A 24,536-nucleotide genomic window follows, 5' to 3' on the forward strand; every position below is an offset into this window, starting at 1 on the left:
GGTCGATCGGCCTATCGATCATGCTTCCTGCTGCATCGATTTCTATTTCGATGGCTGAAATCGACCAATGTATGGACCCCTTATAGGGAACCTAAACCGAGAGGGATATGGATGTTTCCTCTAAACAATACCAGTTGCCTTGCAGCCCTGCTGATCTCTGTGTCTGCAGTAGTGGCTGAATCACACACCTGTAACAAGCATGCAGCTAATCCAGTCTAACTTCAGTCAGAGCACCTGATCTGTATGCTTGTTGAGAGGCTGTGGCTAAAAGTATTAGAGAAACAGGATCAGCAGGAGAGTCAGGCAACTGGTATTATTTTAAAAGGAAAAATCAACATTCTTCTCAGTTTAAGTTCCCTTTAAGGCTAATTAGCTCAGCAATGACAGGAACAACTTGAAAACAAGTAGAACTTTAGACTGGGAGCACTTTTCTGTTTTTCTGTCCAGGAAAACTGAGAACGAGTGTAAATCAATGGCAGGCCAGTGCACATGTCAAGGTGTTTTTCCTGGCCAGAAAAAAACATTGAAGCATAGTGTGGATTTTCTATGTCAATTAAAGTAGCTTCTGTGAAAAAAATGCCTGCGTTTTCCCACATACAGACACACATGGTGTGTAAAAAAAAAAAAAAAAAAGGCATGCAGAAAAGCGCGCACAGAAAACTGACAGACAAGTGTGCTCCCAGCCTAAGGCTTTTTAGCAGAACAGTTTGTATAAATGATGATGATGCTATCATGGAAGAAACGTTAACTACAGATGTACCTGTAGCCTTCCTGGCTAGCAAGCAGCTCCTGCTGTTTTAATGCTGGCCAGAGATCACACAGATAACATTAGTCATTCCAGCCCCCAGCCTGTGTCTGACAGTTTTACAAGCTAAGGAGAGGGGGGAGGAGTATCTAGGAGAGAAAGAAACACTGGATGTGTTGTATTTATGTTACAGAGAGCATTTCTGCAGACTTTGTTTTTAATGGACAATAAAGAGTTACATGAACAGGGGCAATCAATCTTTTGGGGGTGACGGGGCCCCTGACCTTTTACTAGATCAAAGCAACTGCCTCTGTTGCCTGGTGGATAATCCGGCTCTGACCCAGAGGCTCCCCCTCCCGATGTAAGTATCCCCAGGGACTTTTTTTTTCATTACAGGTGTTCTTTAAGTCTAATCAGGCTCTCACTGCAGTAGTTATTTTATCAGTGACTGGAGTAAACTTGTGTTTACAAAGCTGGTATATGTCTTGCAGGTATTTTAACCCTCAATAATGGTGCTTATAGTAGCAGCACGGAGTGTAGCAGCACGGAGTAGCAAGCACAATTAGGGACCACACAGTGTCTGGTGGCCTTCTAGATCCTGCTGGTGCGTATCATTTTTAAACTCAGGTAACCTTTAACCTTTATTAATGGGGACTTCACAGACTTAGGAATATGGAAAATGTTTTAGTTTCTATATTTACAACTATTCCCAGCTGGTTGAGAAGAAGAATATTTGTACAGATTCCTCTTTTCCTGTGTGAATGTATCTCCCCCTGTGTTACACATCAGTGACTCACCTGCTGCATTGCTCCTGCATGGCTGTAATCTGCAGGCGGCTGGATACAGTAAACAGATCCTCAACATTGTCCAAAGTGACGGCAGCCTCACCGGTGTATATGAAGTGCAGGATGGTCTCTATGGTGGAAGCGGAGACATCTAGGAGAGAAACTTCTCCTTGCTGAGACTCTACCATACAGCTGGTGAACATGGCTCGGAAATAGGGGCTGACTGAAGCCAGGACAACCCTGCAGAGACAGAATAGATATCAGCACATCTCTGGAGCACAATTAGAATGTATTGGAAGCCAGGGCATTTTCTACACCTGCCATCCCTGGATATGGCTGTGGATGGATGCCAGTAAGACTTTAAAGAGAAACTCCGACCAAGAATTGAACTTTATCCCAATCAGTAGCTGATACCCCCTTTTACATGAGAAATCTATTCCTTTTCACAAACAGACCATAAGGGGGCGCTGTATGACTGATATTGTGGTGAAACCCCTCCCACAAGAAACTGAGTACATACTCCTGGCAGTTTCCTGTCTGTGAACCATGCTGCATTGTGGGAAATAGCTGTTTACAACTGCCAAAAAAGCATGCAGCAGCTACATCACCTGCCAACAGTAAAAATGTCACCATGTAATAAATGTCGGAATGTAAATCAGGGATTGAAAAGCTTTTACAATGGGCAAACACTGACTAAATCTTTTATAAATAATTATTGTAAAAATAAAGCACTTTTTTATTACATTATTTTCACTGGCGTTCCTCTTTAATCCTCAAAGCTACATTTATAACCCCTAAAACCAACTAAGACTATAAGATGCCATCCTCATACCTTGTCCAGTCATGTGATGCAGGTGGGATGGCAGGAAACCTGACGTCACTCCAGCAGTTCTCCAAGAGGGGATCTGGCAACTCTGAGAATTACACCTAAAGTGTCTAGTGGTGCGTTAGGATGAATCGGTTAATTTGGGTGCACAGCCCATTCATTAAATCAGGCACCGCCATAGCCCTTAATTTAATTTGTGGCAATAGTGGCACGAAGTGAACGAACTGAGCGCCAGGGTTCAGCTATTATATAGTCAACTGCAGACTACTGTTATTAGCTATGATGAAGGATTATCGGCTACAGTGCTTGGTTATACAGGTAAGTGCTAGATTTAGATTGTGGGAGGGGTACATGTTAGGCATAGGTATGGGAGACATTAGTGTAAGGTGTAGGTATGGGTGAGGTTAGTGTTAGGGGTAGGCATGGGTGAAGGTAGTGTTTGGCATAGGTATGGGTAAGGGTAGTGTTAGGCGTAGTAGGTATGGGTGAGTATAGTGTGAGGTGTAGCGATGGGTGAGGGTAGTGTTAGGCGTAGGGATGGGTGAGGTTACTGTTAGGCGTAGGGATGGGTGAGGGTAGTGTTAGGGGTAGGTATGGATGAGGTTAGTGTTAGGCGTAGGTATGGGTGAGGTTAGTGTTAGGCGTAGGTATGGATGAGGTTAGTGTTAGGCGTAGGTATGGATGAGGTTAGTATTAGGCGTAGGTATGGGTGAGATTAGTGTTAGGCGTATGTATGGATGAGGTTAGTGTTAGGCGTAAGGTATGGGTGAGGTTAGGTATAGGTATGGATGAGGTTAGTGTTAGGCATAGGTATGGGTGAGGTTAGTGTTAGGCGTAGGTATGGGTGAGGTTAGTGTTAGGCGTAGGTACGGGTGAGGTCAGTGTTAGGCACAGGTCGGGGATGGCTTAGTGTGAGGTATAGGTCGCAGAAGCCAATAGTTTGAATAGTAAAGTAACATCACCAATATTTTACGGTCGGCAACAGCAGGAGCCCCAGTATAACAGCCACTATTATGTATGGACAGCAGATCAGTTAGATAGGACTTGCCGTTGACTTTTACTGTACAAAGTTAATAGTTTAACTTGTGTGATAAGTGCACAAATCCTTCAAGACAGATTTTCAGATACAGGAATATTCTACATTTACTGTATTGTCACAATGATACTAACCTGTGGCACAGAAACCTTCTGCCCTCAGTCACGATGGTCACATCACAAAGTGTTTCAGTAAAATAGAGATCACGCAGACCTAACCAACCAGAGGAGACAAGATCTCAATTCATTTACACAAAGAGGTACGAAAACCGATAACAAAACTGACATCATGTTCTAGTGTGAGGAAGTTCCTGTATTGCCGCCACATTACAGAGGGAAAGTCAATCTGAGTGCAATCTTCAGCCATTGTGGTGATGTGCAGATACACTGCTGTAAGTTACACATAATACAGGTTATGGTGAGGAGGCATGAAGTGCTGCATCTGGGGCCGACAAAGTGTAACATCTCACCTGTGACTTTCCTCACTAGCGGAGATTTCGGCCACAACAGGTGTGAAAAACGACCTCTCCCCTTACCTAAGGTATAGAATATTCAGAATACCGAACAGCACATTTACCAGACAGAAGTCAAGGTATTAAGGCTGTACACGACTAATGTTGCCTGATGGGGATTGAGACCTGATCCTTCAGGCGACATCACCGAGCCAAGGCTGTACAGAATTACACGTTCTGTGACTACGCGGGAGGGCAGAGAGCTGACGGAGAGGCACCAATATGATGTCACATGGTGGGTGTGGCATGTAGCCAAGTTGATCCACCTGGCAGATTACTGGCTGAGCAATAGTCACTGGCTGCAGTACACACGCTGGATTATCGACAGAAGGGGTCGTTATCGGCAATCAGAGCAAATTTTGGGTACCTGGAGTCGGAGGTTTCATAAGCAGAGGAGTCAGATGATTTTTGTCCAGACTCCACAGCCCTGGTTATCGGCCACCTCAGCTGACTGTAATCTAGCGTGTATACGGGGCTTACATTGTGGTCAAATAATGGTGAGTAAGGCTAGGTCCACACTAGCTCCTTGACAGATCGTATCTGTTTGAAACAGATCCGGTTTGTTTGTTTTTCCCCTCCGCTTTTACTTTTTGTGCAATTTTGGTGCATACAATTCCAGTCCGTGGAAACGTATGCCCAGGAGGAGGTCGCCATGCTGGAGGGTGATAGAAGCCAGGACGAGGGTGGCTGCGGTCGTTGGGGAGGGGAAACACCCCTCCTCTCCCTCACCTGAGTCCCACGTCCCCGCTACCCCTCCAGCTACTTTGCGCAAAATAATTAAAATGTTGCTATGTGGAGAGCGGGAGCATACCTTCACTTCCTCCGCACGCCGTGTCACTTCCTGCAACGCAGCCCTTTATACTTTGGAGGGCGGCATTGCAGGAAGTGACACGGTGAGTGGAGGAAGTAAAGAAGGTAAGCTCCCCGTTCGCCACATAGCAACCTTTTAATTACTTTGAGCAAAGTAGCTAGAGGGGTAGTGGGGACATGGGACTCAGGTGAGGGAGGGGGACTTCCCCCCTCCCCGCTGCCACCCCCGTCCTTGCTGCTATCACCCTCCAGCATGGTGGCCCCCTCTCCCCCCCCCCCCCCCCCCAGGCTGTGACACAGAAACTGATCCATTTCTGTGTCAAAATTTGCCTGTGTAGAGGGAAAACAGTTTTTCCATTGCCTGCCACTACCCCTGCGTGTATCGCAGTCCAAATCCGTTGTGTGAAAATTCAGCAGATCCGCAAACGCAGGCGGATCCGTTTTTTTCTTGGGTGAAGACGGCTGCTATTTTTAACATTAGTATCAAGGGCTCCGTTTTTAAACAGGGCTGAAAAACTGAGCCACAGATATGTATCCGGACCCAGTGTGGACTAGGCCTAAATGCTTGCCGCACACCTGATTAGAGAAAGTCAAATTCTTACTTTTAAAATGTGTGGCAATGTGAATGCTAGCTCACACATGAAGCTCGTCCCTTGTCCTGATTTATATCATTTAAAGGGAACCTGAAGCGAGGGGAACATAGAGGCTGCCATATTTATTTCCTTTTAAACATTACCAGTTGTTTGGCTGTCCTGCTGATCCTCTGCCTTTAATACTTTTAGCCATAGACCCTGAACAAGCATGCAGGAGATCAGGTGTTTCTGACATTATTGAAAGATCTGACAAGATTAGCTGCATGCTGGTTTCTGGTGTGATTCAGACACTACTACAGCCAAATAGATCAGCAGGATGCCAGGCAACTGGTATTGTTTAAAAGGTAATCAATATGGCAGCCTCCATATTTTTGATGGTTCAGCTACCCTTTAAGACAGGGCTGTCCAAACTTTTTAAGCCAAGGGCCATATCACTTTGTTTTAAGGGGGTGGGGGGCCGGGGATAGTTATGTCGATTAAACAGAGATATGCCCGAGACACTTTGTCAAAGAAAACATTTCCATGGGAAATAACCCATATAAAGTGTACAATTAACACAGTGGCGGCTGCTAATCAGTGGCTGATACTGCTGCTGGCATAGTGGCGGCTGCTAATCAGTGGCTGTTACTGCTGCTGGCATAGTGGGGGCTGCTAATCAGTGGCTGTTACTGCCGCTCCCACAGTGGCAGCTGCTAATCAGCGGCTGTTACTGCTGCTGGCACAGTGACGGCTGCAAATCAGCGGCTATTTCTGCTGCTGGCACAGTGCCTGGCTGCTAATCAATGGTTATTACTGCTGCTAGCATAGTGGCAGATGCTAATCAGTGGCTGTTACTGCTGCTGGCACAGTGCCTGGCTGCTAATCAATGGTTATTACTGCTGCTAGCATAGTGGCAGATGCTAATCAGTGGCTGTTACTGCTGCTGGCACAGTGCCTGGCTGCTAATCAATGGTTATTACTGCTGCTAACATAGTGGCAGATGCTAATCAGCGGCTGTTACTGCTGCTGGCACAGTGCCTGGCTGCTAATCAATGGTTATTACTGCTGCTAGCATAGTGGCAGATGCTAATCAGTGGCTGTTACTGCTGCTGGCACAGTGGCAGCTGCTAATCAGTGGCTGTTACTGCTGCTGGCAAAGTGGTGGCTGCTAATCAGTGGCTGTTACTGCTGCTGGCATAGTGGGGGCTGCTAATCAGTGGCTGTTACTGCCGCTCCCACAGTGGCAGCTGCTAATCAGTGGCTGTTACTGCTGCTGGCACAGTGACGGCTGCAAATCAGCGGCTATTTCTGCTGCTGGCATAGTGGCAGCTGCTAATCAGTGGCTGTTACTGCTGCTGGCAAAGTGGTGGCTGCTAATCAGTGGCTGATACTGCTGCTGGCATAGTGGCAGCTGCTAATCAGTGGCTGTTACTGCTGCTGGCACAGTGCCTGGCTGCTAATCAATGGTTATTACTGCTGCTAGCATAGTGGCAGATGCTAATGAGTGGCTGTTACTGCTGCTGGCATAGTGACAGCTGCTAATCAGTAGCTATTACTGCTGCTTGCATAGTGGCAGCTGCTAATCAGTGGCTACTACAGTGGTGGCTGAAAACCTACAGGCAAGCAAAGGGGGAGGCAGAGTGGCACCAGCATGCAGCACAGCAGCTACGGCCTGCAGACCGCATGGAATTAACAACTGTAAAGAGCTTTGGGGGCACCAGAAAAGGCTTGGCCTGCTGCATTTGCCCCAGGGCCGGACTTTGGACATGCCTTACTTAAAATATATTTTCATAGTGGTGTCACTCCCTGTCCACAATACCTTGTATTACAGCACATTGTACAGTCCCTTCATCCTCACTGAAGAATTCTGCATTGTCATCCGTGCACCATGGAGGGGGTCTACAGGATTCCTCCATTGTGGGTCTGTGCACAATATACAGAAACGTAAGAACATTAACAGTGTATAGGAACAAATGCCAAATCTGAACTTGCTCCTCTATTTGCTCCCAGGAGCCGCCTAATCCCAAGTGTGGCCACAGACAGTAAGACAAAGCAATTCATGTTCAGCACAATCTGCTGCTGCACTGAAGACTACTCAATAATTTGCCATTGATTTTCATCCACTAAATATCCATCAGGATATTTCTCTAAACTGGCATTTAATAAATAGTTTTGAACTGCACTGTGCAATATGAATGTAGGGATAGGAGAGTCAGCTGATTCAGTTCCCAGCAGGTATCTGTCCTCACACTGAGATCAGTATGCTGTCTTCTGGTCCTCCGCCGCTGCCCGGGGCCCTCCTGCTCATCGGGGCCACACTCATCCCCTGCACAAGCACTGCCACACCTGTGCAGTAGCGTGGAGCTGGCCTTGCACAAGTGGCTTTGGTTTGCTGTGTAGGCGTGGCAATACAAGAGCAGGTGCAGTGTGTCTGTGCTTGCACTTAAAGAGGAGCCCTGATCAGATTACCGAAAAGCCCTTGTTGGTTATCTGTGGAGGATCTGAACGCAGGACCAGAGGAAGGCGTGGGAAGCCTCTATAAGACCCAGAGGCCTCCCTTCTCTTAGTTAAAGGGACACTTAAGTCAAACAAAAAAAAATGAGTTTTACTCACCTAGGCTTCCAATAGCCCCCTGCAGCTGTCCGGTGCCCTCGCTGTCTCCCTCTGATCCTCCTGGCCTCGCCGGCAGCCACTTCCTGTTTCGGTGACAGGAGCTGACAGGCTGGGGACGCGAGTGATTCTTCGCGTTCCCGGCTACAATAGCGCCATCTATGCTGCTATATGGTATATGATATATGCTATAGCAGCATAGATAGCGCTATTGTGGCCAGGAACGTGAAGAATCACTCGCGTCCCCAGCCTGTCAGCTCCTGTCACCGAAACAGGAAGTGGCTGCCGGCGAGGCCAGGAGGATCGGAGGGAGACAGCGAGGGCACCGGACAGCTGCAGGGGGCTATTGGAAGCCCCAGGTGAGTAAAACTCATTTTTTTTTATTGACTTAAGTGTCCCTTTAAGTATGTGAGTATGTTAAGTATGTGATTTTGTACCTCAGCAAACACATACATTGTGACTATAAAGTCTCAAACCCACTGCGCCTGCACGGCACACTCCTGTGGAAGCGAGGATGCGGGCTGTGCAGGCGCAGTGGGTTTGCAACTTTAACCACTTGCCGGCCGCCCACTACCTATGGGCGTCGGCAAAGTGGCACGCCCAGGACCGCCTAACGCCCATTGGCGTCGGCTCCTTGGGCACTAAAAAGCCGGGGATCGCGCGCGCATCCACCGGCATTAGGCTCCGCCCACCCGTGACGTAAACCCGCCAGCCAATTAGCAGCGCTGGCGGGTTGTTAACCCCCGATCTGCCGCATAGTAAGCGTACGAGGGACCACCAAGGCAGGAGGCAGCCCCCCTGGTAAGCACACACAAACACTGATCCTGCCCCCTGATCGCCCACAGCACCCCTTAGACCCCCCCCCCCCCGGATCACCCCCTTAGACCACTGTTTGCACCCAATCACCCCCCTAATCACCCATCAATCACTCCCTGTCACTATCTGTCAACGCTATATTTTAGATTAGGTCCTAAACTGCCCCCTGGGGGCTCCTGATCAACCCCCCCCCCCCCCCGTATACATCTATCCTCCCCTGTAATCACCCACTGATCACCTGTCAATCACCCCCTATCACCACCTGTCACTGCCACCCATCAGATCAGACCCTAACCTGCCCCTTGCGGGCACCTGATCACCCGCCCACACCCTCAGATCGCCCGCAGACCCGCCCTCAGATCACTTCCCAAGTGCATTGTTTACATCTGTTCTCCCCTCTAATCACTCACTGATCACCCATCAATCACCCCCTGTCACTGCTACCCATCAGATCAAACCTTCATCTGCCCCTTGCGGGCACCCAATTACCCGCCCACACCCTCAGATCGCCCTTAGAAACCCCCCGATCACCTCGCCAGTGCATTGCTTGCATCTATTCTCCCCTCTAATCACACCCTGATCACCTATCAATCACCCAGTCTCCCCCTGTCACTGCTACCCATCAAATTAGACCATAATCTGCCCCTTGTGGGCACCCAAACACCCGCCCACACCCTCAGACCCCCCCTGATCACCTCCCCAGTGCACTGCTTGCATCTATTCACCCTCTAATCACACCCTGAGACACCCATCAATCACCTCCTGTCACCCCCTAGCAGACCTACCCATCAGATCAGGCCCTAATTTGCCCCGTGTGGGCTCCTGATCACTTGGCCAAATCCTCAGATCCCCCTCAGACACCCTTCCGATCACCTCCCCAGTGCATTAATTGCATCTATTCTCCCCTCTAATCACCCCCTGAGACACCCATCAATCACCTCCTGTCACCCCCTAGCACTCCTATCCATCAGATCAGGCCCTAATCTGCCTCCTGCGGGCTTCTGATCACCTGGCCAAACCCTTACCGGCCCCACCGCAGTGACAGATTTTTTTTTTCTTCAGATCACTGCTGGTCTCTATGACTTAATTGTGGCTGAGACCAACCGTTATGGCACACAATACGCAACCGCAAATCCAAGAAGCTACTATGCCCAGCCTTTACGGTGGAAGCCACTCCAAGATTCTGAACGTAACATTTTTTGGGGCCTTCTCCTTAACATGGGTCTAGTCAAAAAGAATGTATTGCGGTCTTATTGGTCTACGCACCCAATACATCACATGCCCATATTCTCTGCTGCCATGTCCAGGTCACGATTTGAGAACATCCTGTGCTTTAGTGCCAATACAACCTGTCATCTAAGAGGCCACCCTGCTTATGGACGGTTTAAAAAAAATTCGGCCCCTCATAGACCACCTGTCAAAATTTGCAGATGCTTATACCCCTGAACTCCTCACGGTTTTGGGCCCCTAAAATGTCAGGGCAGTATAAGAACCCCACAAGTGCACCCATTTTAGAAAGAAGACACCCCAAGGTATTCCGTTAGGTGTATGATGAGTTCATAGAAGATTTTAGTTTTTGTCACAAGTTAGTGGAAAATGACACTTTGTGAAAAAAAAAACATTAAAAAATCAATTTCCGCTAACTTCTGTGTAAAAAAAAAAAAAAAAATCTCATTTACAGAGATATTTCTCCCACCCAGCATGGGTATGTGTAAAAATACACCCCCAAAACACATTATACTATTTCTCCTGAGTACGGCAATACCACATGTGTGGCACTTTTTTGCAGCCTAACTGCGCTAAGGGGCCCAAAGTCCTATGAGCACCTTTAGGCTTTACAGGGGTACTTACAATTTAGCACCCCCCAAAATGCCAGGACAGTAAACACACCCCACAAATGACCCCATTTTGGAAAGTAGACACCCCAAAGTATTCAGAGAGGGGCATGGTGAGTCCATGGCAGATTTCATTTTTTTTTGGTCACAAGTAGCAGAAATGGAAACTTTTTTTATTTTTTTTTATCACAAAGTGTTATTTTCCGCTAACTTGTGACAAAAAATAAAATCTATGAACTCACCATGCCTCTTAGTGAATACTTTGGGATGTCTTCTTTCCAAAATGGGGTCATTTGGGGGGTATTTATACTATCCTGAAATTTTAGCACCTCATGAAACATGACAGGTGCTTAGAAAAGTCAGAGATGCTTCAAAATGGGAAAATTCACTTTTTGCACCATAGTTTGTAAACGCTATAATTTTTACCTAAACCAATAAATATACACTTATTGGATTTTTTTTTAATCAAAAGACATGTAGCGCAATAAATTTGGACAAACATGTATATAGAAATTTTACTTTATTTGAAAAATGTCAGCACAGAAAGTTAAAAAAAAATCTTTTTTTTTTTTTTTTTTTTTACAAAATTCATGTCTTTTTTGATGAATATAATAAAAACTAAAAATCACAGCAGCAAAACGTTTTTACGCATTCCTGCTGGTGCAGAAAACTATTGCAGACATCAACAAGTACATTTTCACGCGTTATGAGTGCAATGCGTAAAATTTTACGCATTGCAACAGTGACGTGTAAAAATGTTGATGTCTGCAAAAGCTTCCTGCACCAGCAGGGATGCGTAAAAACGTACGCATGGCGGCCGGCCAACTCCCAGTCGGCAAAAACGGAACTAGCTGCCAGCGGAAGACCAGAGGAGCCATGAGTGACTGTGAGGGCACATGATAGCTGCAGGGGGCTGGTAGATGCCCCAGGTAAGTAAAACTAATTTATTTTTTTTTGAGTTAAGGTTCCCTTTCAGGGGTTTTTAGACTGCAGTCCTTAAGTTACTTCCGGAAGTAAACTGGCGGCAGGGACCAGAGACGTCTGTCTGCAGGGGACCATTAGAAGCCCCAGGTAAGTACAACTCTTTCTTTCCCCCACCACCCTCCGTACAGCATTCCTTCTAAGCTCCCAACGAGAAAAGGTCTCTCTGACAAAGGGATGGTTAAGAGCTACAGCTAATATATCTGGAGAAAGCAGTGCTAATGCGGAGCATGCCACTGAATAGGAAGCAGTAAAATACTCTTGTCATAACCCCACACAGGGGATACAAGGAAAGGCTGAGCAGGAAGCAGCACACTGTGTGGATGGGATCACTATATATTGAATGGCACAGATGAAGGAGAACACACATACAAGTGGCTGAATCCCTGTGACTGGTGAGAGCTGCCACATAGATCACACTCCCTTACCTACAGCAGTAATGACAGAGCAGCAGCAGGTGGCTGCGGAGAGGAACAAGCAGCACAATCACCAGAAGCTCAGAGCTGCAGATCACACACAGGCAGGAAGTCCCAGCACTTCTCTAATCTCTGCAGCCATCCAAGCCTCCTTGGGAAGCAGCTCGCTGATTGGCTGTGAGGTCATCAGTGATACTGATGCTACACACGCCTGTAAACAGTGCCACATGGAGGAAGCAAAGCTGCTCACACAAAGATGCATTCCTATCTGAATTATGTTTATGGGATTAATATTTTTCAAACCTTTTGAAAAAATGTGCATGTGGTCTACCAGTTAGTATTACTGTCTGATTTTCACGAAGGCATCCCAAATTCCACTCCTGGAAAAGGAGTGAAAAAGGAACACAGCATAGTTATTTGTGTGCTAGGCACTGTATTAGGGCTGCTTAAATCCGGATCCGGGAGACATCTGGATAGTTCTACCCGGATATCTCCCAGTTACCTGTACGGGATGGGCGGGGGTGTCAATCTTACCTGTCTGACGTCTTCTTCGGTCCGTCCCTCGGCGCCTCCCACGATGCGGTCCAAGCGGCGCTCACGTGATTACAAACACTTCCTCCTTCCGGGTTGAAGGAGGAAGTGTTTGTAATCACGTGACACACGTGGAGCGCATCGTGGGGGGTGCCGAGGGACGGACCGAAGAAGACGTCAGACAGGTAAGATTGACCCCCCCCCCCCCGCCCAGGTTTACTGGGAGATATATGGATAGCAACTAGCCGGGTATTTCCCGCATCCGAATTTGAGGAAGCCCTACCGTACATACACATGTCTATCGCATCATGTCACATCGGGTATCCTTGAAGCCCTATTACTGGGGGCTAATACAAATCAATGGAGCCACCAGGAAGGGCATCGAGAGGGGCAGCAGAGTTCCTGGGGCTGGAGGCTGCCCCAGGTAAGTATTGATTCTTTACTTGCCTTCTTCTCAGGTACACGTTAAAGTGAACCCATGCTCAGGGGGAGCGTGGTTTGCCTTAGTGTGCACTCATACCCATGTCGCAAGATCGCTGAAACGTTCGCTCATCCCCCAAAAATCACTGATCATTGGAAAAATCATGCACAAAATTGTGATGTGGGTGCGAGCCGTAAGACCTCTTTTCCACAGATGACTGAACAGCTCATTTGTCACACAGCTCAGCTTCACATCTGCCGTCCACAAGCGCCATTCAGGTGCAATTAAAATGCATCCGAATGGCAGCGGTTGTAACACCACACGTGTCTAGCAATGACACGCAACACGTGGCGAAAAAAAAAATCTCATCTCTTGTCTGAGCCGTGCTCGGATAAAGCTCCATGGGGGAGGAGCAGGGGGGGCATCTGTCTGCAGCACATGGCAAGCACTAGCAGCGCCCCCAGCCGGTAGACGGGAGCAGCTGACAGGCAGTGAAGAGACAGATGCTCGTGGAAAAGAGGCCTAACCAAGGAAAGTCACACTAGTTATAATTTAGCGTTTTATTTTCCCATTTAGCCCATACCTTGTCGTATTTCTTAGGACAGTTCCTGCTGAGATAGGTGAGCTTATACAATGGTAAAAAGTCTTTCACAGATTCCACTCACATAGCCAATATAGGAGCACATTGAGATTTCCATTTCTTAAAGCAAGATGAAGCTTAATAAATAAAATATTTGAAATAAAATGTACATACCAAAAAAGTATTAGGACTCCTTCACACTATGTGTTGCGCAATTAATCCTGATGCAGTGCAACAGTGTGTGATCTGCACATCTAAAGGGATACAGAAAAGCCTCTTTGAATGTTTCCTCAGGTGCATCGGATCAAATGGGGTGAATAGCAAGACAGGGAGGCTCTTCCTATTGGCTGCCTGCAATTTTACCACATGCTGATTAGCAACAGGTCAGGGCTGGTCTTAAAGTGTACCTGAGACGAGGGCGAAAAATGTATACATACCTGGGGCTTCCTCCAGCCCCCTGCAGCCTGATCGCTCCCTCGTCACCGTCCTCCACTGCCTGCAGCCTCCGGAACTGGCCCTGATAAGTTGTCCGGTCAGGGCCAGTCAGCGCAGGCGCAGTCCGGCTGTGCACGCTCCACCATCACATTATGTGCAGTATGCCCTGGACCGGAGGACTTTCTGGGGCCATTTGCGGAGGCTGCAGGCAGCGGAGGACAGTGGCGATGGACCGATCAGGCTGGAGGAAGCCCCGGGTATGCATAAATTCTTTATTTCACCCCATCTCAGGTTTACTTAAAATATCAAACAATTTAGTTGTTTTAGTGAATGCTCTAATCTTTGTAAATTGACATTTTTGAGGTATTTACTGCACAAGTCGGTAATTTTACATTTCAGTGTGGTAACAGCCTTAGTGATTTGGTGAATTGGTAAATTAGTGAATTAGTGTTTAGCAAGATGTTTGGCAAAAATCAGCGGTTTTCTGCATTACTGAATGCCACAATGCTTAAAGCAAACCTTAACTGAAAAATAAAAGTGAAAATAAACATACACACGTTATACTTATCTCCCGCGCAGTCTGCTTTTCTCTTTCTCCTCTCCTGCGTCTTGTTTGTCCACTGTGATCAAAGGAATTGTCTGTCCTCCATCTTAAAAATGGTGATGACCCCGTAACAGCCTCCAGGTCAGCACTCAGCAGTTAACCAGTAGTATCGCTTGAGCCATAGGAAATCCTGCACATTACCCTGCACATCAGTTGTCCTTTCAGTTTTAACTGACAGCAATTGATGTAGTTGCTGTCAGTTAAGACTTTCATCTTCTTGAGGGGCAAGTCTGACAATAGCTTGTCAGAACTGGAAGGAAACGTTGTTAGAAAAAAATTGTGAGCTTCTGAGAGGATCTGACGTTGAGGTAAGTAACTCATTTAATATTCATTTTCAGGTACATCATGTATTTATTTAAAATAATTTTACTCTAGTACTTTAGTTCAGGTTCACTTTAAAGAGAAACTCAGACCAAAAATTTAACTTTATCCCAATCAGTCGCTGATACCCCCTTTTCCATGAGAAATCTATTCCTTTTCACAAACAGACCATCAGGGGGCGCTGTATGACTGATATTGTGGTGAAACCCCTCCCACAAGAAAAGTTCGAACTTTTGGCAGTTTCCGGTCTGTGAAACGTGTTGCACTGTGGGAAATAGCTGCTTACAGCTGTTTCCAACTGCCAAAAACCATGCAGCAGCTACATCACCTGCCAACAGTAAAATGTTCACTGGATCTTCTCTTTAAAGGGAACCTGAACTGAGTAAAATTATTTAAAATAAACACGCTGTAACTGCAAATGAATATTACATACTTACCTCACCATAAGTTCCTCTCAGAAGCTCACCATTTTCTTCTAACAGTGATCCCTTCCAGTTCTGACAAGATTTTGTCAGAACTGAAATATATCAGCTGCTGTCAGTTATATCTGAATGTGCAAGGTAATGTCCATGTTTCCCTATGGCTCAGTGGGCGATATTACAGTTTAGCACTGTACTGACCAGGAAGCTGTTATGGGGTAATGGCCATTTTCAAAATGGAGGACAGAGAATTTCATTGATCACAGTGCACAAACAGGACACGGGGAGAAGAAAGAGATTCATGAGTAGACTCTACAGGAGGTAAGCATGACTTGTTTATTTTTATTTTGACTTTTCATTTTCAGTTCAGGTTCTCTTTAAGGCCTGTTTTCCACGGACAGTTGATAAGCAGTGAAATGCCTCTCAAACTCTCATAACTGCTTGCTGCTGCCTGGCAAGTTGCTGTAAGCTTGCTGAGCACACAGTTCAACTGTCTGTGGAAAAGATGCCTTACTGAAGCCAGTTATTTCTGAATTACTGTACAAACTCATCCTCACCGCAAAGAGGAGAAGAAAAATAATTTGACGAGAGCCTTCAATCTAATCTAGAAGGAATTTTAAAATGCTTGTTAAAGAGCAACTCCAGTGAAAATAATGTAATAAAAAAGTGCTTCATTTTTACAATAATTATGTATAAATGATTTAGTCAGTGTTTGCCCATTTTAAAATCTTTTAAATCCTTGATTTACATTCTGACATTTATCACATGGTGGCATTGTTACTGTTGGCAGGTGATGTAGCTGCTGCATGATTTTTTGGCAGTTGGAAACAGCTGTAAACATCTATTTCCCACAATGCAGCAAGGTTCACAGACAGGAAACTGCCAGGAGTACGTACTCAGAGTTTCTTGTAGGAGGGGTTTCACCACAATATCTGATGGTCTGTTTGTGAAAAGGAATATATGTCTCATGTAAGAGGGGGTATCAGCTACTGATTGGGATAAAGTTCAATTCTTGGTCGGAGTTTCTCTTTAAATGTATCTGTACTCGTGCCACTTAAATGGTCTATATATCATTTTTTTTAAAGACAAACTAAGCTTTCATTGGGGGGTATTCGGTCCCAAGTAAAATGCTCCTCTCTGTGCATTTTAATGGGAAAAAGTGGTAAAAAATTTAAAAAATGCATTATTTCTCAATTTTGACCAATTCCTGTTTAAAAATAAAAAGTGCTATTGACATAAAAACTGCCACCAGTTTAAGTCACCCCAGTATAGATATCCAGATGTGTCCCCAGTATCACCCCCCCCCCAGGAATAGCCAGATGTGTCCCCAATATCAGCCCCCCCAGCATAGCCAGATGTGTCTCCTGTGTTTGCCACCCCCAGAATAGATTGACAGATGCACCCCCAGGAATAGTAGCCAGATGTGTCCCCTGGATCAGAATTACCCCATTATAGCAAGATGTACCCCCAGGATTAGCACTGCCCCCCATTATAGCCAAATGTGCCCCTAGTATTTGGTTATGCCCCCCCCCCCCCCCCAGGTGCCCAGATGTGCCAAATTATTAAATCATCCTCCCCATAGTTAATCAGATGCCCCCAGTAAATATGTACCCCTCCTTTTAAATATCCTCCCTCCCCCCCCCCCCCCATAATTGATAGCCGCAGCCCCCTCCTTACACAAATCTTTTAAAACAAATCCTCCAGCAAGCAGCCTCACTCACCTTACCTTATTCCTGCGACTATCCTGAAGTCCGAGCCTCCGATCCCCACTCTGCAGTCAGCCGCGTAATGCCGGTTACTCGGGTCCCAGCTTGATGACCTCATCAAGCCGGGTCCTGGGTAGTCGGTAATTCGCAGCTGAATGCAGAGTGGGGAACGGAGGCTCGGGCTTCAGGATAGTCGCAGGAACGAGGTAAGGTGAGTGAGGCTGCTTGCTGGAGGATTTGTTTTAATGGATTTCTGCATGGAGGGGGACAGATGAAGGATCACTGCAGTTGATTACTGCAGCGATCGCTCATTGGAGATGGGTGGACTAATTGGCTACAAGGGAACATGTTCCCTTTTACCAATTAGTAATGCAGCTGAAAGTGCTGGGGGGTGCGCTCTGAAGCGCACCCGATCGTGCACAGCAGGGCTGCAAGCTTAGTCAGTATATCAATGTCATGGTGGCTTGGAGGGTGCCAGAGGTGACGTAGATATACTGTAGCAGTGGGAAAAGTGGTTAAACATAATTAGACAGTTACCTGGCTTCTGTGCTGGCAGTACTGGCTTTGTGCTGGGCGGGCTGGCCTGCTGCCAGGTTATTTGGCAGTTCCCCCATAGCATTCCCTGACCTTTTCGTGGATCCTCTACCATGCTCCAACAGGCACTACAGTTCCCGTTACAAGACAAGACAAATAACATTTATATTGCGCTTTTCTCCTGGCGGACTCAAAGCGACAGAGCAGCAGCCACTAGGGCGCGCTCTATAGGCAGTAGCAGTGTTAGGAAGACTTGCCTAAGGTCTCCTACTGAATAGGTGCTGGCTTACTGAACAGTAGAGTAACAGTAGAGCCGAGATTCGAACCCTGGTCTCCTGTGTCAGAGGCAGAGCCCGTAACCATTACACCATCCAGCCACCAGTTACACCCCTATAGAAGAACCACAGCTCCCTGCATGCCCCCATAGAGGCACCCAGCATCCCCCCATTGATGCACCACAGCTCCCAGCATGCCCCCACAGCTCTATGGGGGTATATGCTGGAAGCTGTGGTGCCTCTATCTATGGTGACATCCTGGGAGCTGTGGTGACTTAATGGGGGCATGCTGGGAGCTGTGGTGCATCAATGGGGGCATGCTGGGTTCTGTGGTGCCCCTATGGGGGCATGCTGGGTGCTTTGGTTCCTGTATGGCGTCATGGTAGGTGCTGTGATGTCTCTATGAGGCATGCTGGGTACCATGGTGCCATACTGGGGGCTATGGTGCCTCTATGGGACATGTTGGGTGCTGTGGTGCCATGCTGGGAGCTATGGTGCCATGATGGTGCGCTGTGGTGTCTCTATGGGGCAAGCTGAGTGCTGTCTGGTGTCTAGAGTTGGGCCGAACCTCCGATTTTAGGTTCGCGAACCGGGTTCGCGAACTTCCGCGGAAGGTTCGGTTCGCGTTAAAGTTCGCGAACCGCAATAGACTTCAATGGGGATGCGAACTTTGAAAAAAAAAATAATTATGCTGGCCACAAAAGTGATGGAAAAGATGTTTCAAGGGGTCTAACACCTGGAGGGGGGCATGGCGGAGTGGGATACACGCCAAAAGTCCCCGGGAAAAATCTGGATTTGACGAAAAGCAGCGTTTTAAGGGCAGAAATCACATTGAATGCTAAATGACAGGCCTAAAGTGCTTTAAAACATCTTGCATGTGTATACATCAATCAGGTAGTGTAATTAAGGTACTGCTTCACACTGACACACCAAACTCCACTGAACAGAACAGGTATGCAGTGGCGGGTTCACTAAACAGGTATACAGTGGCGGGTCCACTGAACAGAACAGGTATGCAGTGGCGGGTTCACAGAACAGGTATGCAGTGGCAGCAGGATCACTGAACAGGTATGCAGTGGTGGGTGGGTTCACAGAACAGGTATGCAGTGGTGGGTTCACAGAACAGGTATGCAGTGGCAGGATCACTGAACAGGTATGCAGTGGTGGTGGGTGGGTTCACAGAACAAGTATGCAGTGGCAGGATCACTGAACAGGTATGCAGTGGTGGGTGGGTTCACAGAACAGGTATGCAGTGGCAGCAGGATCACTGAACAGGTATGCAGTGGTGGGTGGGTTCACAGAACAGGTATGCAGTGGCAGGATTACTGAACAGGTATGCAGTGGTGGTGGGTGGGTTCACAGAACAGGTATGCAGTGGCAGGATCACTGAACAGGTATGCAGTGGCAGGATCACAGTACAGGTATGCAGTGGGCTGAGGGCTCACTGAACAGAACAGGTATGCAGCCAGGAAGAAGTTAAGCCTAACTAATCTTTCCCTATATGAGAGACTGCAGCAGCTCGCCCTACTCTCACTAATGCAGGCACACGAGTGGCCGTAATGGCCGCCGCTGCCTGCCTTATATAAGGGGGGTGGGGCTCCAGGGGCTAGTGTAGCCTAATTGGCTACACTGGGCCTGCTGACTGTGATGTAGAGGGTCAAAGTTGACCCTCAGGTGCATTATGGGGCGAACCGAACTTCTTCCGCAAAACGTTCGCGTGCGGTAACCGCACGCGAACCACCTAAGTTCGCGCGAACCACGTTCGCCGGCGAACCGTTCGGCCCAACTCTACTGGTGTCATGCTGGATGCCGTGGTGCCTCTATGGGGCATGCTGGGTGCTGTGTGGTGCCATGCTGGATGTTGTGGTGCCCCTATGGGGCATGCTGGGTGCTGTTGTGCCAAGCTGGATGCTGTGGTGTCTCTATAGGGCATACTGCAGAATCTGGAGACCAAGCAGCCGGAGTCAAGTATTGCCTGTGGGGTCTTCTGGGGCACCCCAAAATAGATCCATGGAAAGTGCCACTGATCTTTGCCAGTAATAATGTTTTAAGAATGCATTTATATTGTGTGAACACATTTTCAACACCCAACAAATCACATACATTTGCAAACTGTTCTATTTCATAACTGGATGATTGTGTTACATATTTGTGTATATAATAAAGCTATAACATAAGAGGGTAGCCAGGTTACTTATATTGCAAAGTTTCATGTTTTTGCATGAAAAAGCAAAAAGCGATAGCTTTGATGGACCTCCCATATGCTCAGCCCACCCTGGCACGGATTCTTGTTGTGCATGGTAAAGCAGACGTGCTGACGCTGTCCATGGCACCGGACCCTTGTTCAGATATGTCTATTACTAGGGATGGTCAATGAGATGCAAAACAAATTGAGTGGATGCAGGATTATGCATATTTGTGCACCTTGAAAGTGGACCAATTGAATTTTTTCTTAGCAGGATTTGATTGGTTCCTTTTTAAGCTGCATACATTTGCATAAACTTGCATCAACCGGAAATTATTTGCATCTATTGACCAGCCCTATGCGTTACCTCAGACACGAGACAATAGCATGCTGTGCATTGGGAATGATCAGAATCAGAAATATTTATTTCGCCAAGTACAACGGAGGTTGTACCCAGAATTATTTTTGGCAAAAACAGGGTCGGTGATGGTACAGTAAGTAAAATAAAATACAATTAGATGTACATAGAGTAGGCATATAGGCTAGCATAGTGGAGAAGGACTGGAGGGGGTATCCAGTGCTATGTTGAGCGGAGCTGCCACATTCCATTGCGGCGCTCACCTGCTCTGAAGCAATTCTGATACCCCCCCCCCCCCCCCCCCCGTGCATCCTTAGAAAAAAAAAATAGTGCAGAGATGAGAGAGAGAAGAGAGGAAGTAAAGGATAGAGAAGAAAGAAGAGAGAGTGAGAACTTCCTGGGGTTCCGGTGGTGGCTGGCTGGTGGCTTGGATCACTGTCCTGGCTTTGGAAGGAGACAGTCCCCAGGCTTGCTGCCTACTCTGGCAAGGTTGGTCCAAATGTTGGATTGGTAGCCCAGAGAGTCCAAAAAAGACCGGACAGCAGCCTCAGACAAAGGAGAGCATCCCTGGTGAAGGGGAGCAGGCATGCAAAGCCCGCTGGGCTACAGGGCACCAAAGTTCTGTGAGGCTGTGGCCCCAGGCCAGGTGTGCACCCTAGGCTGAGGTGGGCTTGGAGGCCACAGTGGACTAGCCATGCTGCTGAGGGGGAGACCTGATGGCTGGAGCAGGAGTCTTAGATGCTGGCTTTGGGCCTGCCGAATGTATCCATGGACAGGCTGGAAGGGGGGGGGGGGGGGGGATGGAGTAGCAGCAGCGAACATACCTCCCCTAGCCGTCGCAATGGTGCGGCCTGCATGCAGAGTTCCAGTTGGAGCCCAGTACCAGATCTCCCAGCGGTGAAGTGGCCCCATGGCAGCTGGACCAGCAGCAACGGTCACAGTGCAAGGGATTTCCCTGCAATGAAAGGCCTCAAGGCAGCTGGAGCGGCATCGGTGGTCGCAATGGGATGCTAATAGTTACAAGTTGATGTGGGATTATACACATTGTGTATGAAAATATAGGCAGCTTGGAAATGGACCAAATTCCAAGGTGAAATTTGATTGCTCCATTTTCAAGTTGCATAAATTTGTAACTACTCAGAACTATTGGCATCTCATTGACCATCCTTACTATGTATTGGGATGGTCACTGAGATGCAAATAATTTTTATTTGATGCAGGTTTATGCAAATGTTGTATGCAAATTTATGCAGCTTGAAAATGGACCAATCCAATTTTACCTCGGCAGGATTTGATTGGTTCATTTTCAAGCTGCATAAATTTGAATAATTCTGCATCAACTTGAAATAATTTGCATTTTGTTGGCCATCCCTAACTATGCACAACATGTCTGGCATACTCATGTACCGCACAACTAGGGCTGCCATCTCATCCCCTTAAATACCAGCAACATCTAAGTTATACAGGTTCTGGGGCTACTCATATTTAATCAGTGCCTAAACTGCATCTAACCAGACATTTAAATGGATGAGGTGGCAACTCTACACACAACCCGAGGGGTCTGCCAATCAAAATGGGAGCATTGGATTAATTGGCAACGGACACGTATGTATGGCTCCTCAGCTAAAGCTGTGTACACATGATAGATAAAAACTTAGCTGAGATGGCCAATAACGATTGCCTCTGCCAAGAATCTAGTGTCTGTACGGTGCCCTGACCGCCCCTTAGGCTTCTAAGCCAACAATCAGCTCGGTAGATCGCTTCAGCCAAACGATGGCTGAGAGAATAATTCATCCCAGTCACTCGGCTTCCGCATGACATCACTCCTGTGCTGCTCTGTTGGCACTCTACCTCACAGACTAGCAATGTACCTGTACAGCCTCGACCCTGCAATGTTGGGCCACGATCCCCGCTGGGCATCATTCTTCGTACGTGTTCTTTACCATAGGATCCACTTACATATCCATAGAACCACATTTTATTTCTGTGTAGTACCTGTGATCAGGGGCGCCTCTAGCCTTCTTGTCACTCCAGGCAAGAAATCCTGTGGCGCCCCCCCCCCCCCCCATAAAAAATAAAACAAAAATCATATACATTATAGAACACTTCACACATGATATAAGCCATCAGAGAGGGATAACTATGAAATGGGGCCCTGGGCAAGATAACACTTTGCCCTCCACTGATGGTCACCTGGCTTATTTAGTTAGATTTGGTGGGGGCTAGCAACCACCAGGCCCCTAAACTCTCTCTAGACCCTAGGCAGCTGCCTGAGTTTGCCTTGTGGATGATCAGCATTGTATGCCATACAGCACATGCTGCCAGTATGCACCTCAAATAAATACAGCATCCACACTACAAGTTCCAATGGCAGTCACATTGCAAGATTGGATTATCAAGCAAGACATTCTTACTTTCAAAATAATTTTTCACAAACATTATGAGATATGCAAATATGTTACCACCTGTTAGGGTAGGACTAGAGTGGGCATATCATGACATTGAAGGGCTGATATGGTAAGGTGGTTTAAGGCCCAGTGCACACCGAGCGGTTTTAGCAGCGATCCGCCAACCGCATTTGTCTGTGAAAACGCTTGGCTAATGTATTTCCATGGGATGGTGCACACCAGCTGTTTGAGGTTTTTAGCAAACCGCAAACGTGCCTCCTGCTGCACATTTGCGGTTTGCAGAAACGATTCTGCCTCAATGTAAAGTATAGGAAAAATGCAAACCGCTCTGAAAAACGCTAGATCAGAGCAGTTTTCCAGGCGTATTTGTTACAGAAGCTGTTCAGTAACAGCTTTTACTGTAACAATATTTGCAATCTGCTTCACAAAAATGCTCGGCATGTTTAGAAAATGTCTCTAAACATGCCTAGAATCGCTCTGAAATCTGCTCCAAAACCGCTAGCGTTTTGAGGATCTGCTAGCGGTTTTGGTGTGCACTGGGCCTAATAGTTTGATTCATAATCCATTCTGGAGATAAGCACAGTGTGTTTGTAGTTATAGTGATACAAGAGAAGAGAAGTAGAATGGAGGGAGGAAAGGTAGTAGAGGGTCAGAATTGATGACATGGATGAGCAGATATCTATGAGTAGAATAGAGGCTCGGTGGGTAGCACTACTGCATTTTAGTGCTGAGTCCTAGGCTTGAACATTGGCCAGGGCAAAATCTGCATGGAGTTTCTGTCTTCAGACACTTCAGACATTTCCTGCATCCTAAAAAACATACTAATAAGTCAACTGGTTTACCCCAAAACAATCCTATATTGAAAATATTAGACTATAACTATGGTGGGGATTAGACTGTGAGCTCCTCTGAGGACAGTCAGTGACATGACTATGTACTCTGTAAAGTGCTTCAGGAGATGTCAGTGCTATATAAATAAACAATAATAATATGGTAGGACATTATACTACGACTATGGTAGGGTTAGATTGTGAGCTCTACTACCTTGAAGGACCATCTGGTACATTCAGACTTGGCGCCTAAGATGACATGGTTACAGTCCAGAATCCCGAATAGAATGCATAGGTGTGGGGATTGCTCTGTGTGTTGCTATGTGGATGCATGTAAAACCTTTAGGGCCCCCCGACGAGGAAGAGAATGGGAGATTCGCAGCTTCATAAACTGCAACTCAGAATGGACAGTTTATGTCATTCAATGTCCTTGTCCATTAATATATGTGGGGATGACCACGAGAAAACTGAAAACTCGCATTGGCGAACATTTAAGTAATATAAACTGTGGGGCAAAACCAAACGGGGAATATCGCAGTGCACTAGCAGAACATTTCTGTGTGAACCATGATGGGTCAACAAAAGGATTAAAATTTAAAGGCATATACAGACTGAATAAGAGCAGGAGGGGAGGAGATAGGGAAAGAGTACTATTGCAACAAGAATGCAGGTGGATTTACCTGCTGGACTCCCTAACGCCAAATGGCCTGAATCAGGAGGTAGACTATACACCTTTTCTCTAAATCTGAACCAGCAAAAGTAAGAAGATGCAAAGAAGCTGAAAATGAGAGTGGGGGGATAAGAGATGGAGAAGAGAGAGAAGGCGGAAGGAAACTTAATAGAAACACTGCATAGAGTTGGCTGGCGAAAATGTCAAGATGAGGTGTCAAGTTAAAGAACGGCATGATATAAAGGTGGATGGAACAGAGGAGGCGGATCAGCTGATGTGAAAGCGTGGTCGCCTGCAGTTCTGACACTTCAAAGTT

The 24,536-nt window shown here is 46.9% G+C and overlaps 1 protein-coding gene across 2 annotated transcripts in view; it reads right to left on the minus strand.

Moving 5' to 3' along the window:
* LOC137561022 (kelch-like protein 3) overlaps nucleotides 1-12,063 on the minus strand; it is a 63,618-nt gene extending 51,555 nt beyond the window's left edge. Inside the window, exons 1-4 of one of the 2 annotated variants that reach the window (XM_068272233.1) lie at nucleotides 11,956-12,063; nucleotides 7,105-7,208; nucleotides 3,527-3,605; nucleotides 1,543-1,770 (exon numbers count right to left, since the gene is read on the minus strand). In XM_068272233.1, the coding sequence (XP_068128334.1) occupies nucleotides 1,543-1,770; nucleotides 3,527-3,605; nucleotides 7,105-7,201 (404 nt within the window). In that variant the 5' untranslated portion in view covers nucleotides 7,202-7,208; nucleotides 11,956-12,063. The remainder of the gene's footprint in view (nucleotides 1-1,542; nucleotides 1,771-3,526; nucleotides 3,606-7,104; nucleotides 7,209-11,955) is intronic. The other variant, XM_068272234.1, reaches the window with a different exon arrangement.
* Nucleotides 12,064-24,536: the final 12,473 nt, after the last annotated feature.

The sequence above is a fragment of the Hyperolius riggenbachi genome, chromosome 3 (assembly GCF_040937935.1).
Source record: "Hyperolius riggenbachi isolate aHypRig1 chromosome 3, aHypRig1.pri, whole genome shotgun sequence".
Lineage (NCBI taxonomy): Eukaryota > Metazoa > Chordata > Amphibia > Anura > Hyperoliidae > Hyperolius > Hyperolius riggenbachi.